The sequence below is a fragment of the Pristiophorus japonicus genome, chromosome 6 (assembly GCF_044704955.1).
Source record: "Pristiophorus japonicus isolate sPriJap1 chromosome 6, sPriJap1.hap1, whole genome shotgun sequence".
In the NCBI taxonomy this organism is placed as follows: Eukaryota; Metazoa; Chordata; class Chondrichthyes; family Pristiophoridae; genus Pristiophorus; species Pristiophorus japonicus.
Window position 1 is genome coordinate 170,873,712 of NC_091982.1, and position 25,087 is coordinate 170,898,798.

The 25,087-nt window shown below is 47.4% G+C and overlaps 1 protein-coding gene across 6 annotated transcripts in view; it reads right to left on the reverse strand.

Moving 5' to 3' along the window:
* Positions 1-25,087, reverse strand: part of LOC139265290 (SLAM family member 5-like) — an 84,759-nt gene that overhangs the window by 46,161 nt on the left and 13,511 nt on the right. For 4 of the 6 annotated variants that reach the window (XM_070882250.1, XM_070882246.1, XM_070882244.1 and 1 more), the window contains 3 exons: positions 23,117-23,479; positions 20,970-21,251; positions 5,631-5,705 (listed from right to left, as the gene is read on the reverse strand). In XM_070882250.1, the coding sequence (XP_070738351.1) occupies positions 5,631-5,705; positions 20,970-21,251; positions 23,117-23,129 (370 nt within the window). In that variant the 5' untranslated portion in view covers positions 23,130-23,479. Of the gene's footprint in view, positions 1-5,630; positions 5,706-20,969; positions 21,252-23,116; positions 23,480-24,017; positions 24,091-25,087 lie in introns of those variants that run through there. The other 2 variants (XM_070882248.1, XM_070882249.1) reach the window with 2 other exon arrangements.

Genomic DNA, 25,087 nt, shown 5'->3' on the forward strand with positions numbered 1-25,087 from the left:
TGAGTTCTCCAGCCAAGTGTAGGGCTGCCAATTTTTCACCTTTTCCAATACCAGCACGGAACAGAGTTGTGACTGGACCAGCTTCCACAACCTCAAATGGCCTGCTTGTCCAAGCATGGAAAACCAAACTTCTAGTGATTGGTTTAATTACAATAATTACTGGATAGCCACCCCAGAACTAGACTTTTCACTTCAAAATCAGATGTCTGGCCACACTAGTCAAGCGTCCAGGCTTGTATCAATGCAGTGCGATAGCTGCTTACTACGATGCAAACAATAATGGCTTAGATTACCTCACCCTCCAATTTACCCAGCCTCGTCACAGTGGCATGATTGAGATGAAGAACTCACTGAGTGGAAATCATAGTTGCAAAGTCTGTGACCAGCCTCTGCAAGTGGCAGTGCATATAGTCCAATTATAACTGCATATTAGGCACAGGTGCATGTCCTGCATTACAGTGACAGTGCTCGAAAAGTAAGTTCGGAAAGTCTTTGACTTGATTTGCCGCTCCCACAGAGCCCTCTGGAGGTCAGTTCTGTAAGTACTAGTGCAGACAGTCTTATTATGGTGTTATGCATATATTTGCTTTGCTGAACTTGAAGGTCAATTTTCCTGGTGATATGTGTGTAGTGGTCATGTGCTAATTTTTGGTCACAATGTAGTTTTCCCTCTCTGAGCATTTCTTTTTTCTTTCTTTTTTGCTGTGTCAAATAATGAGTTTTCAAGGATCTTTGCTCCATTTTATCTGATGGTCACATCGCTGTTATCTGCGACATATGTAATTAAATGTAAATGTTAACAATGTTTTATTGCACCACAAAGTCCGAGTTGAATCCAGGGAGAGTGAAGGACACAGGACCTGAGTTGAAGCAGTGATAGATCTGCACTAATTTTGAAGCAAGCTTGGAGGGGAACACAAGGCCTATGTTTAAACAAGGATGGAGTGGGAAATAATGTCCAAGTTGAAGCTGCCGTGGAGCGAGACTTGAGGCCTGCGCTGAAATCTGTGTAGAAACAGGGATGAAGTGGAATATCAAACTTAAATTGAAGTAGGGTTGGAGTGAGATACAAGGCCTGAGTTGAAGCAAGAATGGGAACAGAATATGAGGCCTGAGCAGCATCTTGTTCGGAGTGGGACAAGAGCTTTGAATTGATACAAGAATGGAGCTGGACACACTTCCTGAGTTGATGCAGATACAGGGCTGGACACGAGGCAGGAGTTGACTCAGACTCAGAGACGGACAGAGCGGCCTGAGTTGATGTCAGGATGGAGAGGAACATGAGAGGAACATGAAGCTGGATTTAAAGAGGAAAGGAGAGGTTTGTCTGCAACTGCAAGCTCCTTGGCATTCCTGTGCTGAAAGCCTCTCAATTAGTGAAGCCCCACCTTGGTGAATAACATTGCTTTATGGTGTTGGTCACAGTGTTTGCGCATGCGCGTGAGGAATCTATTGCGCATGTGTGGACAAAGCCCGCCATTTGCGAGGATAAATAGCGCGAGATGTACCGCCGACTTCAGGCCGCGTGCTGCACCATGTTCATCAACTCCCTGTGGATTGCTTCAGAGTCTTGAGATGCAAACTAATTATAGCAAGTCCTTGTGTAATGAGATCCAAACACACAGCCTCCTGTCTCGAGCATCTACGTCCAAGGAATGTCCCTGATGCAGAGGGCGTCAAATCAAAGCTGCAGGGTTAAATGGGAGGAAAAGTGCATGGAAATACTTCCTGTTCAAAGTACCTCCTCACTCTTCCCCCTCCCCCAATCTTCATGGGAGAAATAATAAGCATAAAAGTAAATAATACCATCACATTTCTTAGCTGATGGAGAACACCATTTCCGGTCAATTGTAGGGTTGGCCATGTTCCAATCATTCATATGTACCCTAGTGAACCACAGCTATCCTCTCAGCCCAGATTTAGCCGGGGATGGGGGAGGGAGTCCACACTTTGGGCTCAAGTTTCGGCCTGAGTTGCTCCTATTTTTTTGGAGCAACTAGTTTAGAATGGAGCATCTTAGAAGTTGCAATTCTCGGCATTTAGTTTGTTCCAGTTCTTGTGAGTTAGAATAGTTCCATTTTAGAACAGATTTTCTTTTTCAAAAGGGGGCATGTCCAGCCACTTACGCCTGTTTTGCAAGGAAAGGCAGCGAAAACTTACTCCAAACTAACTTAGAATGGAGTAAGTGTAGATTTTTGTACGCTCAGAAAAACCTTGCCTACACTTAGAAATCAGGCGTAGGGAACGAAAGATGGGGGGCGGGGCGGGGCGGGGCGGGGGGGACAGGGGATGGAGGTTTGCAAACATTAAACACTTCACTTTTACAAATAAAGAGCCATCGTCAATAATAAATGATCAATAAATCAATAAATCAACCAATAAATCAATCAAAAAAATAAAAAATTAAAAAATAATAAAAAATCAATCAATAAATAAAAAATTAAGTTTCTACTTGCCGACTGCAGCACCGGGAACCCTCCAACAGTGTGCTGGGCTGGGGTCCCCCCCCAGTGTCTCTCTCTGTGTCTCTGTCAGTGTCTCTCTGTGTCTCTGTCAGTGTCTCTCTGTGTCTATGACAGCGAGGGGGGAGAGGGGAGGGGGCGGAGGAGGGGGGGAGGAGAGAGGGGGGGAGAGAGGGGAGAAGGCGGGAGAGGGGGGAGGAGGAGAGGGGAGGAGGGGGGCGGAGGGGAGGAGGGGGAGGGAGGAAGGGGAGGGGGAAAGGGGAAAAAGGGTAGGGGGGAAAAGGAAAGGGGGAAAGGGGAGGGGGAAGTAGAAAGGGGAGGAAGAGGGGAGGCGGAAAGAGGGGAGGGGGAAGAGGGCCGGGGGCTAGGGAAGGGGAGGGGGCAAGGGGGGGAAAAAGGGTGGAGGAAAGGGAGGAGGTGGGGGGAAGGGGAAAAGGGAAGGGGTGGGGAGTGGGGGGTGGGGGAAGAGGGGAGGGGGATGAGGGGAGGAAGAGGGGAGGAGTAAAGAGAGGAGGGGGTGGGGGGAAGGGGAGGGGATAAGAGGGGAGGGGGAGGGGGAAGAGGAAATGGGGAAGAGGAGGGGATGAGAGAGAGGGGGAGGGGGGAAGAGGAGAGGGGGGTTATTTGTGTCTTCCTTATTGAAGACAGAACCAAAGTATTTGTTCAATTGCTCTGCCATTTCTTTGTTCCCCATTATAAATTCACTTGATTCTGACTGCAAGGGACCTTCATTAGTCTTCACTAATCTGTTTTCTCTTCACATATCTATAAAAATGTTTGCAGTCAGTTTTTATGTACCTTGCAAGCTTCCTCTCATACTCTATTTCCCCCCTCCTATTCCCTTCCATCCATTATCCCACAGCAGTTGGGCAATCCATCTCTCAATAAATTGGGCTAAACAAATCGGTAGCAAAACGGTGGGGGAGGATTTCCTGGAGTGTATTAGGGATGGTTTTTTTTAGACCAATATTTTGAGGAACCAACTAGGGAGCTGGCCATCCTAGACTGGGTGTTGTGTAATGAGAGACGATTAATTAGCAATCTTGTTGTGCGAGGCCCCTTGGGGAAGAGTGACCATAATATGGTAGAATTCTTCATTAAGATGGAGAGTGACACAGTTAATTCAGAGACTAGGGTCCTGAACTTAAAGAAAAGTAACTTTGATGGTAGGAGACGTGAATTGGCTAGGATAGACTGGTAAATGATACATAAAGGGTTGGCGGTGGATAGGCAATGGCAAACATTTAAAGATCACATGGATGAACTTCAACAATTGTACATCCCTGTCTAGTGTAAAAATAAAACGGGGAAAGCGGCTCAACCGTGGCTAACAAGGGAAATTAGGGATAGTGTTAAATCCAAGGAAGAGGCATATAAATTGGCCAGAATAAGCAGTAAACCTGAGGACTGGGAAAAATGTAAAATTCAGCAGAAGAGGACAAAGGGTTTAATTAGGAGGGGGGAAATTGAGTATGAGAGTAAGCTTACACGGAACATAGAAACTGACTGCAAAAGCTTTTATAGATATGTGAAGAGAAAAAAGATTAGTGAAGACTAATGTAGGTCCCTTGCAGTCAGAATCAGGTGAATTTATAATGGGGAACAAAGAAATGGCAGAGCAATTGAACAAATACTTTGGTTCTGTCTTCACTAAGGAAGACAGAAATAACCTTCTGGAAATACTAGGGGACCGAGGGTCGAGCAAGAAGGGGGAACTGAAGGAAATCCTTTTTAGTCAGGAAATTGTGTTGGGGAAATTGATGGGATTGAAGGCCGATAAATTCCCGGGGCCTGATAGTCTGCGTCCCAGAGTACTTAAGGAAGTGGCTCACGAAATAGTGGATGCATTGGTGCTCATTTTCCAACATTCTAGACTCTGGATCAGTTCCTATGGATTGAAGGGTAGCTAATGTAACTCCACTTTTTAAAAAAAGGAGGGAGAGAGAAAACAGGGAACTATAGACCGGTTAGCCTGATATTGGTAGTGGGGAAAATGTTGGAATCAATTATTAAAGATGTTATAGCAATGCATTTGGAAAGCAGTGACAGGATCAATCCAAGTCAGCATGGATTTATGAAAGGGAAATCATGCTTGACAAATCTTCTAGAATTAATTGAGGATGTAACTAGTAGATTGGACAGGGGAGAACCAGTGGATGTGGTGTATTTGGACTTTCAAAAGACTTTTGACAAGAGATTAATGTGCAAAATTAAAGCACATGATATTGTGGGTAATGTATTGAAGTGAATAGAGAACTGGTTGGCAGACAGGAAGCAAAGAGTAGGAATAAACGGGTCCTTTTCAGAATGGCAGGCAGTGACTAGTGGGGTACCGGTTCAGTGCTGGGACCCCAGCCATTTACATAGAAACATAGAAAATAGGTGCAAGAGTAGGCCATTTGGCCCTTCGAGCCTGCACCATCATTCAATAAGATCATTGCTGATCATTCCCTCAGTACCCCTTTTCTGCTTTCTCTCCATACCCCTCGATCCCCTTAGCCGTAAGGGCCATATCTAACTCCCTCTTGAATGTATCCAATGAACTAGCATCAACAACTCTCTGCGGCAGGGAATTCCACAGGTTAACAACTCTCTGAATGAAGAAGTTTCTCCTCATCTCAGTCCTAAATAACCTACCCCTTATCCTAACACTGTGTCCCCTAGTTCTGGACTTCCCCAACATCGGGAACATTCTAGCCGCATCTAACCTGTCCCGTCCTGTCAGAATTTTATATGTTTCAATGAGATCCCCTCTCATCCTTCTAAACTCCAATGTATAAAGACCCAGTTGATCCAGTCTCTCCTCATATGTCAGTCCAGCCATCCCGGGAATCAGTCTGGTGAACCTTCGCTGCACTCCCTCAATAGCAAGAACATCCTTCCTCAGATTAGGAGCCCTGTACAACTGCAGTAAGACCTCCCTGCTCCTGAACTCAAATCCCCTAACTATGAAGGTCAACATACCATTTGCCTTCTTCACCGTCTGCTGTACCTGTAGGCCAACTTTCAATGGCTGATGAACCATGACCCCCAGGTCTCGTTGCACCTCCCCTTTTCCTAATCTGCCGCCATTCAGATAATATTCTGTCTTCGTGTTTTTGCCCCCAAAGTGGATAACCTCACATTTATCCACATTATACTGCATCTGCCATGCATTTGCGCACTCACCTAACCTGTCCAAGTCACCCTGCAGCCTCTTAGTGTCCTCCTCACAGCTCACACCGCCATCCAGTTTACTGTCATCTGCAAATTTACAATATACATTCATGATTTAGACAAAGAAATTGAATGTAATATCTCCAAGCTTACAGATGACACTAAACTGGGTACCAGTGTGAGCTGTGAGGAGGATGCTAAGAGGTTGCAGGGTGATTTGGACAGGTTAGGTGGTGGAAAAATGTATGGCAGATGCAGTATAATGCAGATAAATGTGAGATTATCCACTTTGGTGGCAAAATCAGGAAGGCAGAATATTATCTGAATGGTGACAGATTAGTAAAAGGGGAGGTGCAACGAGACCTGGGTGTCATGGTACATCAGTCATTGAAAGTTGGCTTGCAGGTACAGCAGGCGGTGAAGAAGGTAAATGGCATGTTGGCCTTCATCGCGAGAGGATTTGAGTATAGGAGCAGGGAGGTCTTACTGCAGTTGTACAGGGCCTTAGTGAGGCCACACCTTGAATATTGTGTACAGTTTTGGTCTCTTAATCTGAGGAAGGACATTCTTGCTATTGAGGGAGTGAAGCAAAGGGTCAGCAGACTGATTCCCGGGATGGCAGGACTTACATATGAAGAAAGACTGGATCAACTAGGCTTATATTCACTGGAATTTAGAAGAATGAGAGGGGATCTTATAGAAACATATAAAATTCTGACAGGATTGGACAGGTTACATGCAGGAAGAATGTTCCCGATGTTGGGGAAGTCCAGAACCAGGGGTCACAGTCTAAGGATAACGGGTAAGCCATTTAGGATCGAGATGAGGAGAAACTTCTTCACTCAGAGAATTGTGAACCTGTGGAATTCTCTACCACAGAAAGTTGTTGAGTCCAGTTCGTCAGATATATTCAAAAGGGAGTTAGATGTGGCCATTACGGCTAAAGGGATCAAGGGGTATGGAGAGAAAGCAGGAATGGGGGACTGAAGTTGCATGATCAGCCATGATCATATTGAATGGTGGTGCAGGCTTGAAGGGCCAAATGGCCTACTCCTGCACCTACTTTCTATGTTTCTAATATGAACATTCCCTGCTGCTGCCCCGCCCCGCACCCCCCCACCGCCCCGCACCTCCCCCCCCCGACCCACCTACAGAAGTTGGCAGATTTTGCAGTTCTAACAGCCATGGATGTAGAGGAATGTATGTATCAGAACATCATCACTTCACATTCTCAGCTAACTTCCTGTGAAGGACTAATGTAAGGTTCGAAAATCCACGGCCGCATTTTATTGGAACACCCCAAGGACAAGAAAACTAAGATGGAATCATTCTATACATTTTAAATGAACATTTTTGGCCAAGTAAAATCCTCAGACCAGGCAGGCTGGGAAACGTGTGGGTGGATACAGACATTGTGGAGTCTGGCTCACAAGCGAGACAGAGGAACTGGCCAATGGGGGAAAAGTGCATTCTGGCAGGCCAATCAGGGGTCGAGTCAGGCCTGAAGCGGGGCAATCCTCAACCAATGGGGACTACCCGGCCCAGTTCGAAAATATGACTCACCCCTAATCAAATTATGAATGTGGACCATCATCTACCTAATTAATATGGACAGTGGACAATAGTCCTGAGATCACTGCGGCGATGGCCCATCAAAGGGGAGGCCCAAACCGATTGACTCCAAGGACTGTTACAATGGACCAGCAGACTTTGAGGCACCAATGTGCACTGAAACAATACCCCTGTCCTCACACCTACCTGTACCTGTGACATTTTCTGATTAAATATTCAAAGCTATCTCCCCGCCCAAACTTACACCAATGGACCACCAACTGAGTTTGGGCGTGAAAAGGCCAGAACTAAATTGGATACAAATATAGGACCTACGGAAACTTACCGTGGTTAATAAATTGGACTTACCCGTTTTTTTCGTTCCAAGGACCACTTGTCTCTGAGTGTTTTGTTTTCCCATGTGGAACCTCATAATCCACCAAAATTGTGAGGTTAGAACCAGATAGGGGTGCTAGGGCACTTCGAAACTGCCAGTTTAGTGGTTAGCAAGCCATAAGCTGCTGGACCATCCCCTAGAAGGGACAGGGAGGCCCAATACACCAACAGCCACCAAAGACCCCCGTAATTGGGCAGAGCAAAAACCCCCTACACTCATGGCAAGCCAAGTCGGAGCTCAGTGGGAGAATGAGCTTAATACCTCAGAGAGGGTGGTACTGGAAAATCTAAAATGGAAGAGAGAATCACGGAATATGTTTTCTCCAAGGTCAATTTTGCCAAAACATGGGTTCAGAACCTGACCAGGGCACCACGACCAGTAGACATGGCAGCCCAGTGGACAGAAAGGCCTACACATAACAAAAGGGTAGAAAAGGCAATTTGGCTGATATGTTTAACTCGGCAGGTTCGGGAGTTAGACCTCCAGGTAGGAAAATTACAGGAGGAATTAAAGGATGCCGTTATCACCTCAGCGGCCAGGGGGGCCACGGGTACTAAGGTCACAGAAGAGTTAATAGAGGAAAGGAATAGAAGGGCACAGTTAGAGAAAACGTTCCGCAACAATCAGGAGTACCTGCAGAGTCAGGTTACCGTGTTACGGGCTACGGAACAGAAGTACAGGGAGCAGAGTGCAGCTTATGCCCAGCAGATCCAAGAGCTTCAGGTCCAATGAAGGGATTTGTGCACAGCCTATAAAGTTAACACCGAAATAAGCCATGAGAAGGCAGATCATGTGCCCTGCCATAAGCGGATCCAATCCCTCCTCCAGGCTCCGTCCCAGGTAAAGGGGGCAGTCTGTCTGTTGGGGTCCAGGGAGGCAACCAACGAGTCAGGGTATTGGGGAGTGGAAGAGGATCCGGCGGCAGAGGACAGTCGACCACCTCCTGAGGCGCCGGTAGTGTGTCCGGCAGGCCTTACGGAGGATCAGAGGGTGCAGCCCAAGAAACCCACAGGGCATGGGATCAGCCAGGTAGAGCCGGTCCAGCCAAAGGGGTATGGGACACCCACAGAAAGGGTCGAGTCTGCAGATTTAAATTCAGAGGCAGTTGAGGCTGAGGAAAGGGGGGAGCCAGTGGTGGTGTCTGCCGCAGGACTGATGTGCCCGGCTGTGCAGAGGAAGTACGGTTCCCCACAAGGTGCACAACCCCAAGGACCGCTGGACAGTAAGTTTATCATTCCGCATTCAGTTGCTGCATTAAAGGCCATGGTGTCACATATCCCAAAGCTCACTAGACTGGGAGATCTGTATGCTCACTTCCTGGAGATAGCGCAGGCAGTGGACATGAACACAAGCGATAACACGGAAGCAGTTAAAGTGCTCCTTTTTTCCATTGACGGTAAGATCTACCAGGCTCCTTCCCCCAGATTGTCGCGGGGGACAAAGCACCCTCGCAGCACTACAAAGGGCTATGCTAGAGGCCATGGGGTGGAACGAAGGGAGTCCCTTTGAAAGGATAGCGAAAACACGCCAGTTAGCAGGAGAGGCCCCACAGATATACGTGGAACGGTTATGGCTGGTCTACAACACAGCATGTGGTGGCCTGCTTGTCAGAAACAACCTTACAGCGGAACAAAGGGAAGCATGGTTTTGCACCATAATTGCGAACAGCCTGCCCAGTGTCAAGGAAAGGGCAGATCTCTGGTTCATCCCGGGAGACCCCAATCTCACCGAAGCCATCATGATAGGCAGACTGGCTGCCACATGACGACGGGATGGGGAGGAAGAGGGGAAGCCAGAGAAAACATTAAAGGCCGGGTGCATGCAGTGCAACCCAAGCAAACCCCCAAGAGAGAGCGGCATCAGGAGGGTGGACATCCTCCCGATAGAAGGGGGGGTGGTGTTACGGGTGCGGTAAGCCTGGCCACTACCGCAACAACTGCAGGGTCAACCCCTACCGCATGAAAGAAGTAAAAACACCCAGGAGATGAAACCGGGTAATGAGAAAGCGGGTGCCACAAGAGTGTTTGAAACCGCTGTAGAAACCCTCAGGCAGCTGCTCACAGGTCCCGGCCGAATCAATGTAGCGGTGGGTAGAGAGATCCCCACAGCTCCCATACGGCAGGAACTATGACTAGCACCCACCAAGTCTGCCTACCTGTGTCTGCTGGACTATGACTCGTGGGAAGACCGTGGGTGAAAATGGAGGTGGAGGGGAACCAGGGAACTTACTTGTTGGACACGGGGGCTTCAAGCACCCTTGTCCACACAGAAGACCCGGCCTCCTCGCCCCTGTCCAGCGGTGTGCCCTACGAGCTAGTCGGCTTCACGGGGAACGAAAGAACAGGGTGTTTTTCGATCCCACTGACCCTTAAGTTGGGAGCACTGACCACCAAATGGAAGTGTGTCCTGATAAGGTGGGAGCAGGCTAACAAAGGTATATTGGGGGCAGACTTCATTATAGCCCACCAGATCCTGGTGGATCTGCGAAATCACTGTTTATGGGGAACAATGGACCCAGATACAAACAACGAGGTCATGCTTATAGAAAGGATACAAGACAAAAGGGCTCTGTGTACTGTGTAGGCAAAAGGGGGTTATGACTTAGAGCTTCTGGTCAGGGACACCCCGGCAGAGTACAGGGTCTATGTGCGAGCCAGTCTCGCAGCCTTCGCCACCCACAAACACGACTGTGGGAGAGTCAACGGAGTAGAGGTCAGGATAGATGGGGATCCCATGTCCCGACCTCAGAAGCAGTATAACTTCCCGAGAGAGGCAGAAGCCGACTTGGAATTGGCACTGAGCTCACTGGTGGAGCAGGGTGTGTTGAGACCCATAGCCACGCATGTGAACTCTCCCCTGTGGCCAGTCAGAAAACTGGACAACTCGTGGAGGGCCACCGTGGACTACCGGGTGCTCAACAGAAACATCCCGACTTGTGCTCTTACAGTGGCAGCAGTGGCAGACCTGATCAGGGAAATCCCTGCGTCTGCAACCACCTTCACAGTCCTAGATATTTCAAATGGCTTCTGGTCTATCCCTGTGAGGAGAGAGGACCAGTAAAAGTTTGCTTTCACCTTTAAGGAACAGCAATATACTTGGAGCTGCCTCCCTCAGGAATTTCACAACAGTCCCAGCATCTTCCACCAGTGCATGGCGAACTGTTTAAAGAGCTTCAGCCAGCTGCAACAGTTGGTACAGTATGTGGACGACCTGCTCCTTTTCACTGACAACAGTAAAGAGCATGGTCCCCTGCTGGCAGAACTATTGGCTGTGCTCAAGGAGGGGGGTTTTAAGGTCAACCCCAAGAAGGCCCAGATAGGGTTAAAGGAAGTAAAATTCCTGGGTCCAACACTCAGAGCAGGGGAACGAGGTATAGATGAAGCCCGAAGGCAAGCCATGCAGGAACTCCCGGTACCGACCACCGTATCCGGAGTCAGATCTTTTTTAGGGATCACAGGCTACTGTAGAGATTTCATAGAAGATTATGCAGCAACCACAGCCCCTCTATTCAGGCTCCTACACAAAGGGGTCGAGTGGGAATGGGATCAAGGCTGCCAAGCTGCATTTCTTCAGTTGAAACTGAACCTGCAGAAGGCACCTGCACTGGGGGCTATTGATGGGGGAAAGGATTTCTATTTAGAAGTAGCAGCCAGCGGGGACAGTCTGAGTGCAGTGCTTTTACAGGAAAGGCACGGACAGCTGAGACTGGTGTGTACTCCTCTAGAGTCCTTGCAGAGGTGGAGAAGGGGTACTCCAATTGTGAAAGGCATCTGTTAGCCACTCATTGGGCTGTGAAAAGAGCACAGGTTTTCACAGGAGTATCCCCTATTACACTTCTCACCCACCACACCCCGACCCAGATGTTGTTAGATGGGAGAATAAAGGATGGAACAGTCAGCAGTGCCAGGATCACTCGCTGGACCCTCCTCCTCTCCCAAATGGCCATCAGGGTCAGGGGCCTCTGTGAGCCCAGGCTCGCAGCTAACCTCATTTATGCAGGGGAGCCACACAGGTGCTCAGTAGAAGGGGTTTGGGACACCGACTTTGGATTTCGGGCAGGGGTATATCCCACAGGCCGCGAGATCTACGTCGGTGGATCCAGTTCGGTGTCCGCAGGTACAAGACTCACGGGCTGCGGAGTTTGGGACCCCGAGGCAGGCATAGCCTTGGCGCTTAAACTCCCCAGCACCCTGAGCACCCAGCAGGCTGAACTGTCAGTGGTGATGTACGCGGTGACACACCCCGAGGAATTCCCCACCCCGTACACGATTTGTTCGGACAGTATGTTTACTTGCAATTCGTGTACAGAGTATCTGGCTATTTGGTCACGCAGGGGGTACACATCTACAGATGGGAAGCCCCTGGTAACCAAACTCCTGCTAGGAAGGATAGTGGCAGCCCTAGGGAACAATAGGGATGTCTACATCCACAAGGTTAAGACACATTCTAAGACAGAGCCCAGGGCAGAGGGTAAACAGCGGTTGGCCAGAGAAGGAGCCAAGACAGGTCGCTTCTGGGACCCGTATGAGAAAGGCAGAGTGACAGCAGCTAGAGACAAGCCAGGGAAACAAGGGAGCGCAGGGGTAGCAGTGTCCCCGGACCTGAGAACGGTTCAGGTGCAAGACCCCGTCCACAAGGCTGCCATAGCAACCATCCTAAGTAGAGGAAAGGCAGAGAGCCCATACAGTGCCGCAGATATAGCCGTCAAGGAACGGATGCTGTTTAAAGGGGATAAGTGGGTGGTTCCAGCACAACACCAGCGGGAGTTCCTACAACTGACCCATGAGGGTCCAGGTGCGGGACACCCCGGGCCAGAGTCCACCTGGCAGAAAGTGGAACAGGCAGCATGGTGGCCAGATCTCCGGAACGACATCCGTGATTTCTGCACAGCCTGTCTGGTGTGTGCAGCCAACAACTCAGACCCCCAGAAGAGAAAGGCATCCATGGGACACATCAGGCGGGTAGAGGGACCATGGCAGTCAATCCAAATCGACTACATAGGGCCCCTACCAACCACCCGGGGGGGGTACAAGTACTGTCTAGTGTTGGTGGATGTATTCTCCAAATGGGTGGAAGCATTCCCTTGCCAAACAGCTACTGCATTGGGGACGGCCAAGATCCTGGTCAGGGAAGTGTTCTCAAGGTGGGGTCTGCCGCAGTTTGTGGAGTCCGACCAGGGAAACATAGAAACATAGAAAATAGGTGGAGGAGCAGGCCATTCGGCCCTTCGAGCCTGCACCACCATTCAATGAGTTTATGGCTGAACATGCAACTTCAGTACCCCATTCCTGCTTTCTCGCCATACCCCTTGATCTCCCTTGTAGTAAGGACTACATCTAACTCCTTTTTGAATATATTTAGTGAATTGGCCTCAATAACTTTCTGTGGTAGAGAATTCCACAGGTTCACCACGCTCTGAGTGAAGAAGTTTCTCCTCATCTCGGTCCGAAATGGCTTACCTCTTATCCTTAGACTGTGACCTCTGGTTCTAGACTTCCCCAACATTGGGAACATTCTTCCTGCATCTATCCTGTCTAAACCCGTCAGAATTTTAAACGTTTCTATGAGTTCCCCTCTCATTCTTCTCAACTCCAGTGAATACAAGCCCAGTCTTGATCCAGTCTTTCTTGATATGTCAATCCCGCCATCCCGGGAATCAGTCTGGTGAACCTTTGCTGCACTCCCTCAATAGCAAGAATGTCCTTCCTCAAGTTAGGAGACCAAAACTGTACACAATACTCCAGGTGTGGCCTCACCAAGGCCCTGTACAACTGTAGTAACACCTCCCTGCTCCTGTACTCAAATCCCCTAGCTATGAAGGCCAACATGCCATTTGCTTTCTCAACCGCCAGCTGTACCTGCATGTCAACCTTCAATGACTGATGTACCATGGCACCCAGGTCACGTTGCACCTCCCCTTTTCCTAATCTGTCACCATTCAGATAATAGTCTGTCTCTCTGTTTTTACCACCAAAGTGGATAACCTCACATTTATCCACATTATACTTCATCTGCCATGAATTTGCCCACTCACCTAACCTATCCAAGTCACTCTGCAACCTAATAGCATCCTCCTCACAGATCACACTGCCACCAAACTTAGTGTCATCCGCACATTTGGAGAAACTACATTTAATCCCCTCATCTAAATCATTAATGTACAATGTAAACAGCTCGGGCCCCAGCACAGAACCTTACAGTACCCCACTAGTCACTGCCTGCCATTCTGAAAAGTACCCATTTACTCCTACTCTTTGCTTCCTGTCTGCCAACCAGTTCTCAATCCACGTCAGCACACTACCCCCAATCCCATGTGCTTTAACTTTGCACATTAATCTCTTGTGTGGGACCTTGTCGAAAGCCTTCTGAAAGTCCAAATATACCACATCAATTGGTTCTCTGTTGTCCACTCTACTGGAAACATCCTCAAAAAATTCCAGAAGATTTGTCAAGCATGATTTCCCTTTCACAAATTCATGCTGACTTGGACCTATCATGTCACCTCTTTCCAAATGCGCTGCTATGACATCCTTAATAATTGATTCCATCATTTTACCCACTACCGATGTCAGGCTGACTGGTCTATAATTCCCTGTTTTCTCTCTCCCTCCTTTTTTAAAAAGTGGGGTTACATTGGCTACCCTCCATTCCACAGGAACTGATCCAGAGTCTATGGAATGTTGGAAAATGACTGTCAATGCATCCGCTGTTTCCAAGGCCACCTCCTTAAGTACTCTGGGATGCAGATCATCAGACCCTGGGGATTTATCGGCCTTCAATCCCATCAATTTCCCCAACACAATTTCCCGACTAATAAGGATTTCCCTCAGTTCCTCCTTCTTACTAGACCCTCTGACCCCTTTTATATCCGGAAGGTTGTTTATGTCCTCCTTAGTGAATACCGAATCAAAGTACTTGTTCAATTGGTCTGCCATTTCTTTGTTCCCCGTTATGACTTCCCCTGATTCTGACTGCAGGGGACCTACGTTTGACTTTACTAACCTTTTTCTCTTTACATATCTATAGAAGCTTTTGTAGTCCGTCTTAATGTTCCCTGCAAGCTTCCTCTCGTACTCTATTTTCCCTGCCCTAATCAAACCCTTTGTCCTCCTCTGCTGAGTTCTAAATTTCTCCCAGTCCCTGGGTTCTCTGCTATTTCTGGCCAATTTGTATGCCACTTCCTTGGCTTTAATACTATCCCTGATTTCCCTTGATAGCCACGGTTGAGTCACCTTCCCTTTTTTATTTTTACGCCAGATAGGGATGCACAATTGTTGTAGGTTATCCATGCGATCTCTAAATGTCTGCCATTGCCCATCCACTGTCAACCCCTTAAGTATCATTCGCCAATCTATCCTAGCCAATTCACGCCTCATACCTTCAAAGTTACCCTTTTTTAAGTTCTGGACCATGGTCTCTGAATTAACTGTATCATTCTCCGTCCTAATGTAGAATTCCACCATATTATGGTCACTCTTCCCCAAGGGGCCTTGCACAACGAGATTGCTAATTAATCCTCTCTCATTACATAACACCCAGTCTAAGATGGCCTGCCCCCCTAGTTGGTTCCTCGACATATTGGTCGAGAAAACCATCCCTTATGCACTCCAGGAAATCCTCCTCCACCGTATTGCTTCCAGTTTGGTTAGCCCAATCTATATGCATATTAAAGTCACCCATGATAACTGCTGCACCTTTATTGCATGCACTCCTAATTTCCTGTTTGATGCCCTCCCCAACATCACTACTACTGTTTGCAGGCCACCTTAAAGGTACTGGGGATTACAGCATGGTGGCATGTGGCGTACAACCCCCAGTCCTCAGGCCCTGTAGAGCGTCTCAACCGCACCATCAAGGAAAGGCTCCGTAAGGAGATAGGGAATTCACCCAACAGATGGGTAGAGGTCTTGCCACTGGTCCTTATGGGGATCTGGGCCAGTCAGTCAAAAAACACAGGGTATTCACCCCATGAGCTGATGACTGGGAGACCCATGAGGACCCCAGTACACACATTGGTGCCGGGTCTCACCGAAGTACAGCTTCAGGAAGCTAACCGAGACCGCTTTGCTAGGAATCTGCTGGAACAGCTTCAGCAGATTCACTGGCAGGCAGCCACCAACATGTGAAGACAGCACTTTAGTAACAAGCTGCTGCTGGAACCCTGTAGCCACCACGACTGGGAAATAGGCGACCAGGTCATGGTACGCAGCTTCACCAGGGTGGGGGTGTTCGAACCACTGTACATGGGGCCCCACAGTATAGTGGACAAGGCAAGCCCTATGGTTTATGCGGTCCAATTACCCCGCCGGGTAAAGTGGTACCACATAAACCAATGCAAGCGGTTCGATCCTACTAGCGCAGGAAAAAGGAAGGCTCCCCCAGGTAAAGAAACCTCACGGGAGGCAGAGGACATTCCGATGGATGTGGAGGCTGTAACAGAGGTCAACCCCGGCCCTGAAGCCCCACAACCCGGAATAGTGCATTGCCACAGTAAAACCATCACACAGCAGAGTGAAGTGGCACAGCCTGATAGGCAGGAAAGGGACTTAGCACAGGAGAAGGGAGTCCTGTGCAGTATAATGACACGGCAGATAGATGAAGGGATAGACCAGTGGGAGGACCAAGGGGTGCAGCCCGTAACATGGGACTCCGCGCCCCTGGTTAGGCGTAGTTCCAGAGTGGGGCAGCCTAGAATGCCTTGGTCCCCTGTATACCTTCCCGCCCGTCCCAGAGTCAAACGTGAAAAGAAGCACAAGAGTGGTGGACTCTGTGCAGTAAAAGGGATACCACCGAAAGACCAGGGAAAGATCCCAGACACCGAAGGGCTCACAGAAATGGAAGCAGGACATTTAAAAGAAGTCCTCCTGCAAGCCCTACAAAAGGGGGCAGTCCAGCTCCTGGGGCAAGGTCAGCAAGATGGCCGACAAAGCCAAGTCAGTATCGGAGACGGGTGGCATTGTATATAGCCCGGTGTTCTGAATATAGTTTAGGAGATTTTAAAGTGAGGGGATGGTGTTTTTATTTTGTGATGTTACTCCAGTCGAGCCTGAAGAAGTCTCAGGCAAGACTGTGTTCAATCTTGTGTTCCAGAAGATGCTCCGGACCGTCGCGATGTTATTTACCTACCTGAGGACCTGCACCGGACAGAAACTCGACATCGAGATGTCTTTGACATACGGGTGCTCCGGGGGCAGAGCGCCAATCGTGACCACGGGAGAAGGGATCATGGAGGCAGAAGGCTAGGCCACCTACTTCCACAAGGGGAGATGGCCTGGGTGGTTGGGTTCGAATTCCACCCAGTATTCAAGCCACGAGAGTTTTACTAACGGGGAGGCCTCCATCCCTTGCTCCGAAATCGAGATGGCCACGTCCCGGGTTAGGGTGACAGAGGGAAGGAGAGTGTGTTTAACGTGTGTTGGGGACATACCTTTGGGACGCTGGTGGTGGCTCAGGAAACTGAGCGCGGACGTCGAGGACAGCAGCTCAGACTGGGAACGTCTGAGCAATGGCACCTACCGAACGATCACGGGGTCACCAGGGGGGGGTGGGGTCACTGTGTGTTGGGAGAAATGGTGGGCCTATGATCAGGGGATCTATACATGCCTATGGGGGTCGGCCCAGGTGTACCGAGCGGGTTTGTCCATTGCCTTTGCCAGATGGTGGAAGGAAGGGGATGGAATGGGATCGCAGCAGGGAAGACTGTTTGCTCCCTCGCTTCCGGGTAGCAGTCAATGCCACCAAGCTGCTGGCTCAGGTGAAGAAACCCCTGCCCACGCCCAAGCCCATTGACAGTTATGGATGTCCGCCCACCACTAGGGGACCTGGGAATGGGTTAGTGTTAGTACCGACAGATAAGTTAGTATACCAGGGAGTACATTATGCTGTTGCTTCAGTAATTCTAAACCTGACAGAAGTTCGCCTTCCTGTTTTCTGCCTCAGAGAAACCGAGTTGTTGTACCAAGCTCTAGGGTAATGTTCAGGAGCTTCTACGAGCTGGACTTTGGGGATGTCAATGTGGCGGACCTGTATAGACAAGAAGATACAACCGAGCGGGGCCGACAACGCAGGAGGGTCATGAATGACGTTTTCACTGGATTTAACACTGGGGCATCCGGCATGAACAGCCTGGATGATGTGCAGCTGGCCCGACAGATCAATGGGTTAAAGTCACAGCAGCGCAGCATCCTAGGGAAAGGGAATAATCCTAGGGCATCCTAGGGGGTGGCTATGACTGTGCATCTGAAAGAAATTATTGCCCAGCTAGAGGCTCACGCCCGGACAATAGACACCTTGATCAAGGAGCACCGGCTGGCCTCGGATCAGGCTGCACAGAACGAGGTGTGTGTACTCTATCGGACCTGGTTGCTGGGAGAGGGACGGAGCAATTTGGAAGACCTTAGGCAAGGTCGGGTCCCCTCCTGGATCAGCAACCAGCACCTGGAGGCACTACACCCATATAGCAGCACCCTCAGTCCCTGCCAACTCCGCGTGGCGTCGGAAGCCTATCCTGTCCCCGTTGAATGTGGGAAATCCAACCACACTATTATGGGTGTAGTTGTGTGAATGCCAGTGATGGGGCCATCCACCAAGCCAGCGTCCCTGTACCATGTGGAAAACATTGGAGTCATTCGCGGGGGGGTACACGTCCATTTCGCAACGGTCCCACCCTATGTCATTGTGTGGAAGCGCGCAATGAGGGGTACAGACCTATCTGGCTGCCGTAGCCGGAGAGCACAGGTCATCCTGTGTCCCCAGCACTTGAACACCTTCGGGAGGCCACAGTGCGGGTTTAGCACTGCTGGGGCAGAACCTATAAATTGCACGATGGAGGTGATGGCACCTGGCCATGTACCTCCACAGATAGCATATGTAGGTGGTGGGACGTATTGTGTCGCCACTGCTGCCCACCGGTATAGACACGGCCCGAGTAAGTGGTGTGATATTCCGGACAGCAGTTTTTGCTTTAAACCTAGGGCAGAAGTTCAAGTGGCCCAGGAAGGGATCATCCCAATTCCAGAACCCTCCACGGTCCACCTCACGGTACAGTATAACGCGAGTGATCTGCAGAACTATGTTGCCCATTTTGGGTACTCCATACCCTTACTACCTGAGAAACTCACCACCCTGTTGAAGGCAGTGGATCTCCGCCAAAAACATTATTACACCCTACAGCAAAAGACCAAAGACATAGCCCTCGAAATTGCGGACATACAGTCACCAGCGTGGTGGGAATGGGGTACGAGAGTAGATATCCCGGTTTGGCCTCGCATGGCCTCCCACACACTGGTGATTGTACAACTGGTCATCATCCTATGTCTCATCATCAATGCCTGCCGATCCAAAAGAGCCCGAATAGCACGGGGTTATCTTAAAATATTCCAGAAACAACAGAAGGACAGCCCAGTCGAACACACAAGAATGTCATTTTATTTCCAGGTGGTTTACCATAGCACCACGAAAGCCCGTACCTGGAAAATGACTGACACTGTCAACTATGTAAGCTGTTAAAACTATCCATGACAGAACACAATACGGATTTACTTATCACAGATATACATTTGTACAGTGTAAATACATCTGTTCGATATGCTGTGATGGCGGGAAAATCTTTCAAGGAACGCAAGGAACACGCGACATGATGTGCTATAATTATGTACTTAACTCTACGTAACTAAAAGCAAAAATGGTACCTTGTTTGTAGTTTACCTGTAAAGGAGCATGGGTAGTGCACAAATTATGGATAGAAATATTGGTTTGTGCACATTGGTTTATGCGGATCTATAGTTTAGAGTAATTATGGGGATGGCTGACACTTGGAGAGCTCTAGGATTTCCTTGCAAACCTTTTGACACATTCCGTCTATATCCGGGTGTGTCAAGATGGGGGAGTGTGAGGTTCGAAAATCCACGGCCGCATTTTATTGGAACACCCCAAGGACAAGAAAACTAAGATGGGATTGTCCTATACATTTTAAATGAACATTTTTGGCCAAGTAAAATCCTCAGACCAGGCAGGCTGGGAAACGTGTGGGCGGATACAGTGTGGAGTCTGGCTCACAAGCAAGACAGAGGCACTGGCCAATGGGGGAAAAGTGCATTCTGGCAGGCCAATCAGGGATTGAGTCGGGCCTGAAGCGGGGCAATCCTCAACCAATGGGGACTACCTGGCCCAGTTCGAAAATATGACTCACCCCGAATCAAATTATGAATGTGGACCATCATCTACCTAATTAATATGGACAGTGGACAATAGTCCCGAGATCACTGCGGTGATGGCCCATCAAAGGGCAGGCCCAAGCCAATTGACTTTCAGGACTGTTACAATGGACCAGCAGACTTTGAGGCACCAATGTGCACTGAAACAATACCCCTTTCCTCACACCTACCTGTACCTGTGACATCTTCTGATTAAATATTCAAAGCTATCTCCCCGCTCAAACTTACACAATGGACCACCAACTGAGTTTGGGTGCGAAAAGGCCAGAACTAAATTGGATACAAATATAGGACCTACGGAACCACCGAGAGGGAGAAGCAGCTGCAGCAGTAGGAGAAGGAGTCGAGGAGCAGTAGCAGTCACAGACAGACAGAAACCGAGAAAGAATGGAGACGGACTGTTACCGGCTGGGAAACCTACAATCGAACGGGCCCTGGACTCGACTTGTGTGCAGAATATACAACCCAACTACCGAGAGGCCCAACATCGTCTCAAGAAGCCGAGCCGCACACCAAACAACGCTCTGAGGCCAACCAGCTGAAGAACTGGAGACCGAAGTAACTGGGAGAAGCAACATTCACTCCAGCTACTCCATAAACCAACCATCCTAAGGCTAAAAAAAAACTGTCAAAAGGGATCGTAAGTATTATCCTGGTGTTTCTTTTCCCAACTGTCAGCCTCGGTCAGTCAGGTAAAAAGTGGGGTGGGGGTGGTGTTAGAAATGTCTTGTAAAGATAAAAATTGTGTAAGGTTTTCGTTGTGTCCGTTTCTTCCCATAGATTTTCATAGTTTATAAATGTGTGTGTCAGATATGTGTTTTGATGATGTTTGACCTTGTTGGAAACTTACCGTGGTTAATAAATTGGACTTACCCATTTTTTTTGTTCCAAGGACCACTTGTCTCTGAGTGTTTTGTTTTCCCTTGTGAAAGCTCATAATCCACCAAAATTCTGAGGTTAGAACCAGATAGGGGTGCTAGGGCACTTTGAAACTGCCAGTTTAGTGGTCAGCGAGCCATAAGCTGCTGGACCGTCCCTAGAAGGGACAGAGAGGCCCAATACACTAACAACCACCAAAGACCCCCGTAATTGGGCAGAGCAAAAACCCCCTACACTAACCAGAAGGAAAATTATAAGTAGAGTTGCCGTTGTACCGTTGTAGTTTAGATCATTTCTCTAATTTCTCACCTTTGGGATTGGTCCAGTTATGTAGGTCGGCAGTCACTCGGTTGCTGCTTGCATTACTGACTGGGTTTTCTGCTATGCACCTGTACGCATGCTGCTCCTGTTCAGTAACACAGTCTATCACAAGCACTGTCCCATCATATGTCTCACTGATAACTCCAGACAAGGACAATCTTTCCCAGTGAATCATGACATTTGTTCCTTTGACGACAGAGCAGCTCAAAGTGATATTTGGTGCACTCACACAGTTACCAAGAATCTCTGTCACAGGTTGAGAAACTGGTTCTGAAATACACAGATGATAATCAATAAACATAACATAGTTATTGCACTTTAGAATAATTCGATCTATATGTTGCCTTGTGGGACATTTCTGAGAGATTTGATAAACCACGACACAAATGCAAGTCTCTCCTTGTTGTTTTTTGTTTTAGACGGATTAATTTTACAGCTGCAGTTCCAATAGAATAGAGGTCCTGATATTAACTGATGCTTTCTTTTTGTAGTTCGCAAATGCACCCAGTCAATGCATTTTGCAGGAGACAATGGATTTCTTGGTGGCATACCATTAGGATTGTCACCTACAGTGGAAATTTCCTTGGGACTTATCCCACTCCACAGCCGTATCTTTGGCAGAAACTCCGTTTACACACGTAAACGGTGGGTTCCACCGAACTCCTGGTAAACTTACAGCAGCCGATCGCGAGATTCCCAGAGGGAATTCCCAGTGATTAAATTGTTCCAGTGAGTGAGGAAAGATCCAAATGGTAAGACATGACATTGGCAAATAGCAACTCAGGTAATGTTCAAACAGCAGTTTTGGGAAAGATTGTAGCTAAATGGTTACCCATCCAATGTGGTTACTTATACTGGTTATATAGACCTATGTGGTTATATAGACCTAGCTCTGTCAAGCCCGTGTGGTGGCTGGTGTGTAACGGCCATCACACGTTAAAAAAAATCCACGCACAGGCATCTTCCACTCTTCAGGATGTAGTTCGGAATCTGGAATATTAGAACCTTCATTCAAACACTGTGAACTCATCCTTTTTTGGCGTGGAAGCAAGTCATTCTCGTTTCGAAGGACTGCCTATGATGATGATGATTTACTGCATCCAGCTTTAGTATTGTCTGATGCATTCCCTCACACACAGTCCTGTCTCTTTTTTGTACAATTTTCCTCAATCAAAAATTACTGATACTATATGATCATTAATATTGATAATGTTCTGACCCAAGGAATTCTTCTGCTGCAGAGAATGAAGGAAAGTATTTTTCCAATTTCCTGTAATTAGCCATGTTCTGATGGTACATTCTATAAAATGCAATATGAGCAATGGCAGTTAATCAGGTTGTGAGCAATACAGATTGTATAAAGTTCAACAGTTGAATTCAAGATGTTTCTGAATGTCAAGTCTTTAGTTTATGTACAAACTGTTACACATAACCCAGTCTGTCCAAAAACAGTGACTGCAAATCGTGTAACATTTACCTATTCTCTGTTTGGAATGGGGATAGCTGGAATGCTAAAGTAATCCTCCCCACGAGGAACTTGCTTTGCTCTCAGCCAATAAGTCTATAATGCCACCCTCAGTGCCACTTCTTGGACAAGGTGTGGTTTCAGCATGGTGACTTGGTAAACCCAAGGGTTATGTGACCGAGGGTTGTGTGGGTTGATTATTCATGATTACAGGTTTCATTATGCTTAGGGAAACTATCAACTAACCATAAATGTGAGAAATTTGTTGGTGGAAAAATACTCACATTTTGTTTTCCCATGTCTTAGGCCGTTATTCAAGGTTGTTTGATGGCTATGTCAACATTTGCTAGTTTTGCAAGAGAGATGAAAATTTACAAAACTGGTTTGTGCAGGAATCAATGGATCAGTGAATTCATAGGGGCATTACTGATTAAACTAGTTCTTTTAAGTGCATTGCAAATGATAAGTTGATGCAAAATGTATATCCTGTACTACTGATACCAGGTTTGTAGCAAGTTCTTTACTTAATGCAGGAACTTTGAAAAATTGATCAAATACAAGTTACACAGTGAGTCCTTTCAGGCTTCAATGAAAAAAAACACATTTTGTAAATGTTACAATGCTACTGCAATCCTCCAAGTTAGCAGAAGTTCCAGTATTGAACACTTACCAAATACTTGCATCGTGAAAGTACTTTGATCATGGTTTTTCAGTTCTGTCCCATAGTAGTCAATTTGTATTTCATATTCCCCAGTGTCATTAACCTGTACGTCTTACAGCACCACCAAATATCTGTAGATTTCAGCTCGGTGTTCATACAGTGGGTGCACGATGTGCAGCTTCCCCGGATTATTGGATTTCCATGCTAAAATCTTAAAGGCTAATGGAAATCTCAATTTAAATGTTACGTCATACTGATCGTCTCCGCCTTGGTGCTCTAAAGGGAACAGGACCTGATCTCCTGCAGTAGCGTTAGTGATGATATCAGCTCTGGCAAACAATTCTGCTCCACACTCTACCAACAAATGGAATACTGGAAAACACAAGCATAGATTGCACACATCAACTTTTTGTTTCTAGTCTAAGAACAATAAATGTATTATCAACTCATGGCTGGTGATGGTGGAGGGATAGATAGATAAACAGAGTCTTATTTGGTGTTGAGTTTGCTTCAGGACAAAGTACTGAGAGATGGGAGATTAGAATCAGCTCGATCCTCTGCGGCAGACTCAGTAATTTGCTAACTATGCCAAGTGGTCGTTGGTGAGAGTTAGAAGGGTTCACTTGTTAGTGGAGGCTGACATTTTCCCTGCACTAGTAAGCTATGTGATTTGAGCAGTTCCAACACCAGCAGCAATACTGCTGACACCTGGTGGTGGTGGGGAGGGATGTCTCTAACCCTTGGTCTTTCCAATCAGTTGTTCTTTAGACTTAGGTACATAGATATGTTCCTATAGACAGGGAGTTTACATTCATTAGCAGGTCAATGTTGCTTCCACATGTGTGAATTACTGAGTAATATATTTTCTTGTAAAGATAAAGGATGGGTTGCCGCCATTAACATGCATTACCTGAGACAAGATTGAAGACATTAATATTCAGTGAATCTGAGCATTCCATTGCATTATGTACCCCCTTTCCTTTCTTCATGAATGAGGGATGATCATAAAAAGGAAAAAAAAATATTATCCTGACAGACAATATAATGTTTGATAGGAGGTCACCTACAAGCATCAGCTAACTGAGCATGAATAAAGAGAGACTTGCATTTATATAGCACCTTTCATGACCTCAGTATTTCCCATAGCACCTCACAGCCAATGAAGGCCTTTTGAAGTTTAATCACTTGTAATGTCACAGCCAATTTGTGCACAGCTAGATCCCACAACCAACAATACAATAATGTCTAGATAATCTGCTTTTAGTAATGTTGGTTGAGGGATAAATATTGACCAGGAATATATTTGGAAATGGAATATGGATGGAAAAGTAGTGCATGAGGAGGCACAGACTCACCAAGGAGAATGTGACTGAGGTGTGCTAACTGATGAACAATACCCCGGAGGTATAGCAAGCCATTTACCATGTGGTACCAATGGCAGTGAAGGTCACCATTGCTTTTCACCATTCCTGTCACTGGATCCTTCTGTGTCAACATAGAGTAATGGCCATCAAGTACATCTTGAAACTCCTTCTTAATGGTTCACTAAGTTGAAGCCAAACATGACGAGCATTTTACAGTTAGGACCTTAAAGCCTATATAGTGGCAGTGAGAGCGTTCATGAGATGTGACTCTACTGTACTATGGCCTACATTACTGAGATCACCACTGGTGTTGCCACCTGTCCTTGCAATGCATACATCAGTTGCTGCATGACATCAGTTATGCAGAAGATACTGGTGAGTATCTTTATAGTGTAGCATGTCTGGAAGAAAGTAATTCCAGAAATATACTGCTGTTCCAACACCAAGCCCAAGAAAGATTATTTCTAGTTGAAGAAGCAGCAGGAAACTGGTTTCAGTTTATTAGTGTCTACTTTACTCCTACTCATAATTGAGGGTTCTTGTGGTTTGGCTGTAGCAACCTCCATCTAAGTTCCTCAAATTTGGTAAAAAGAGCATGCACCAATGGGGAAAGAGC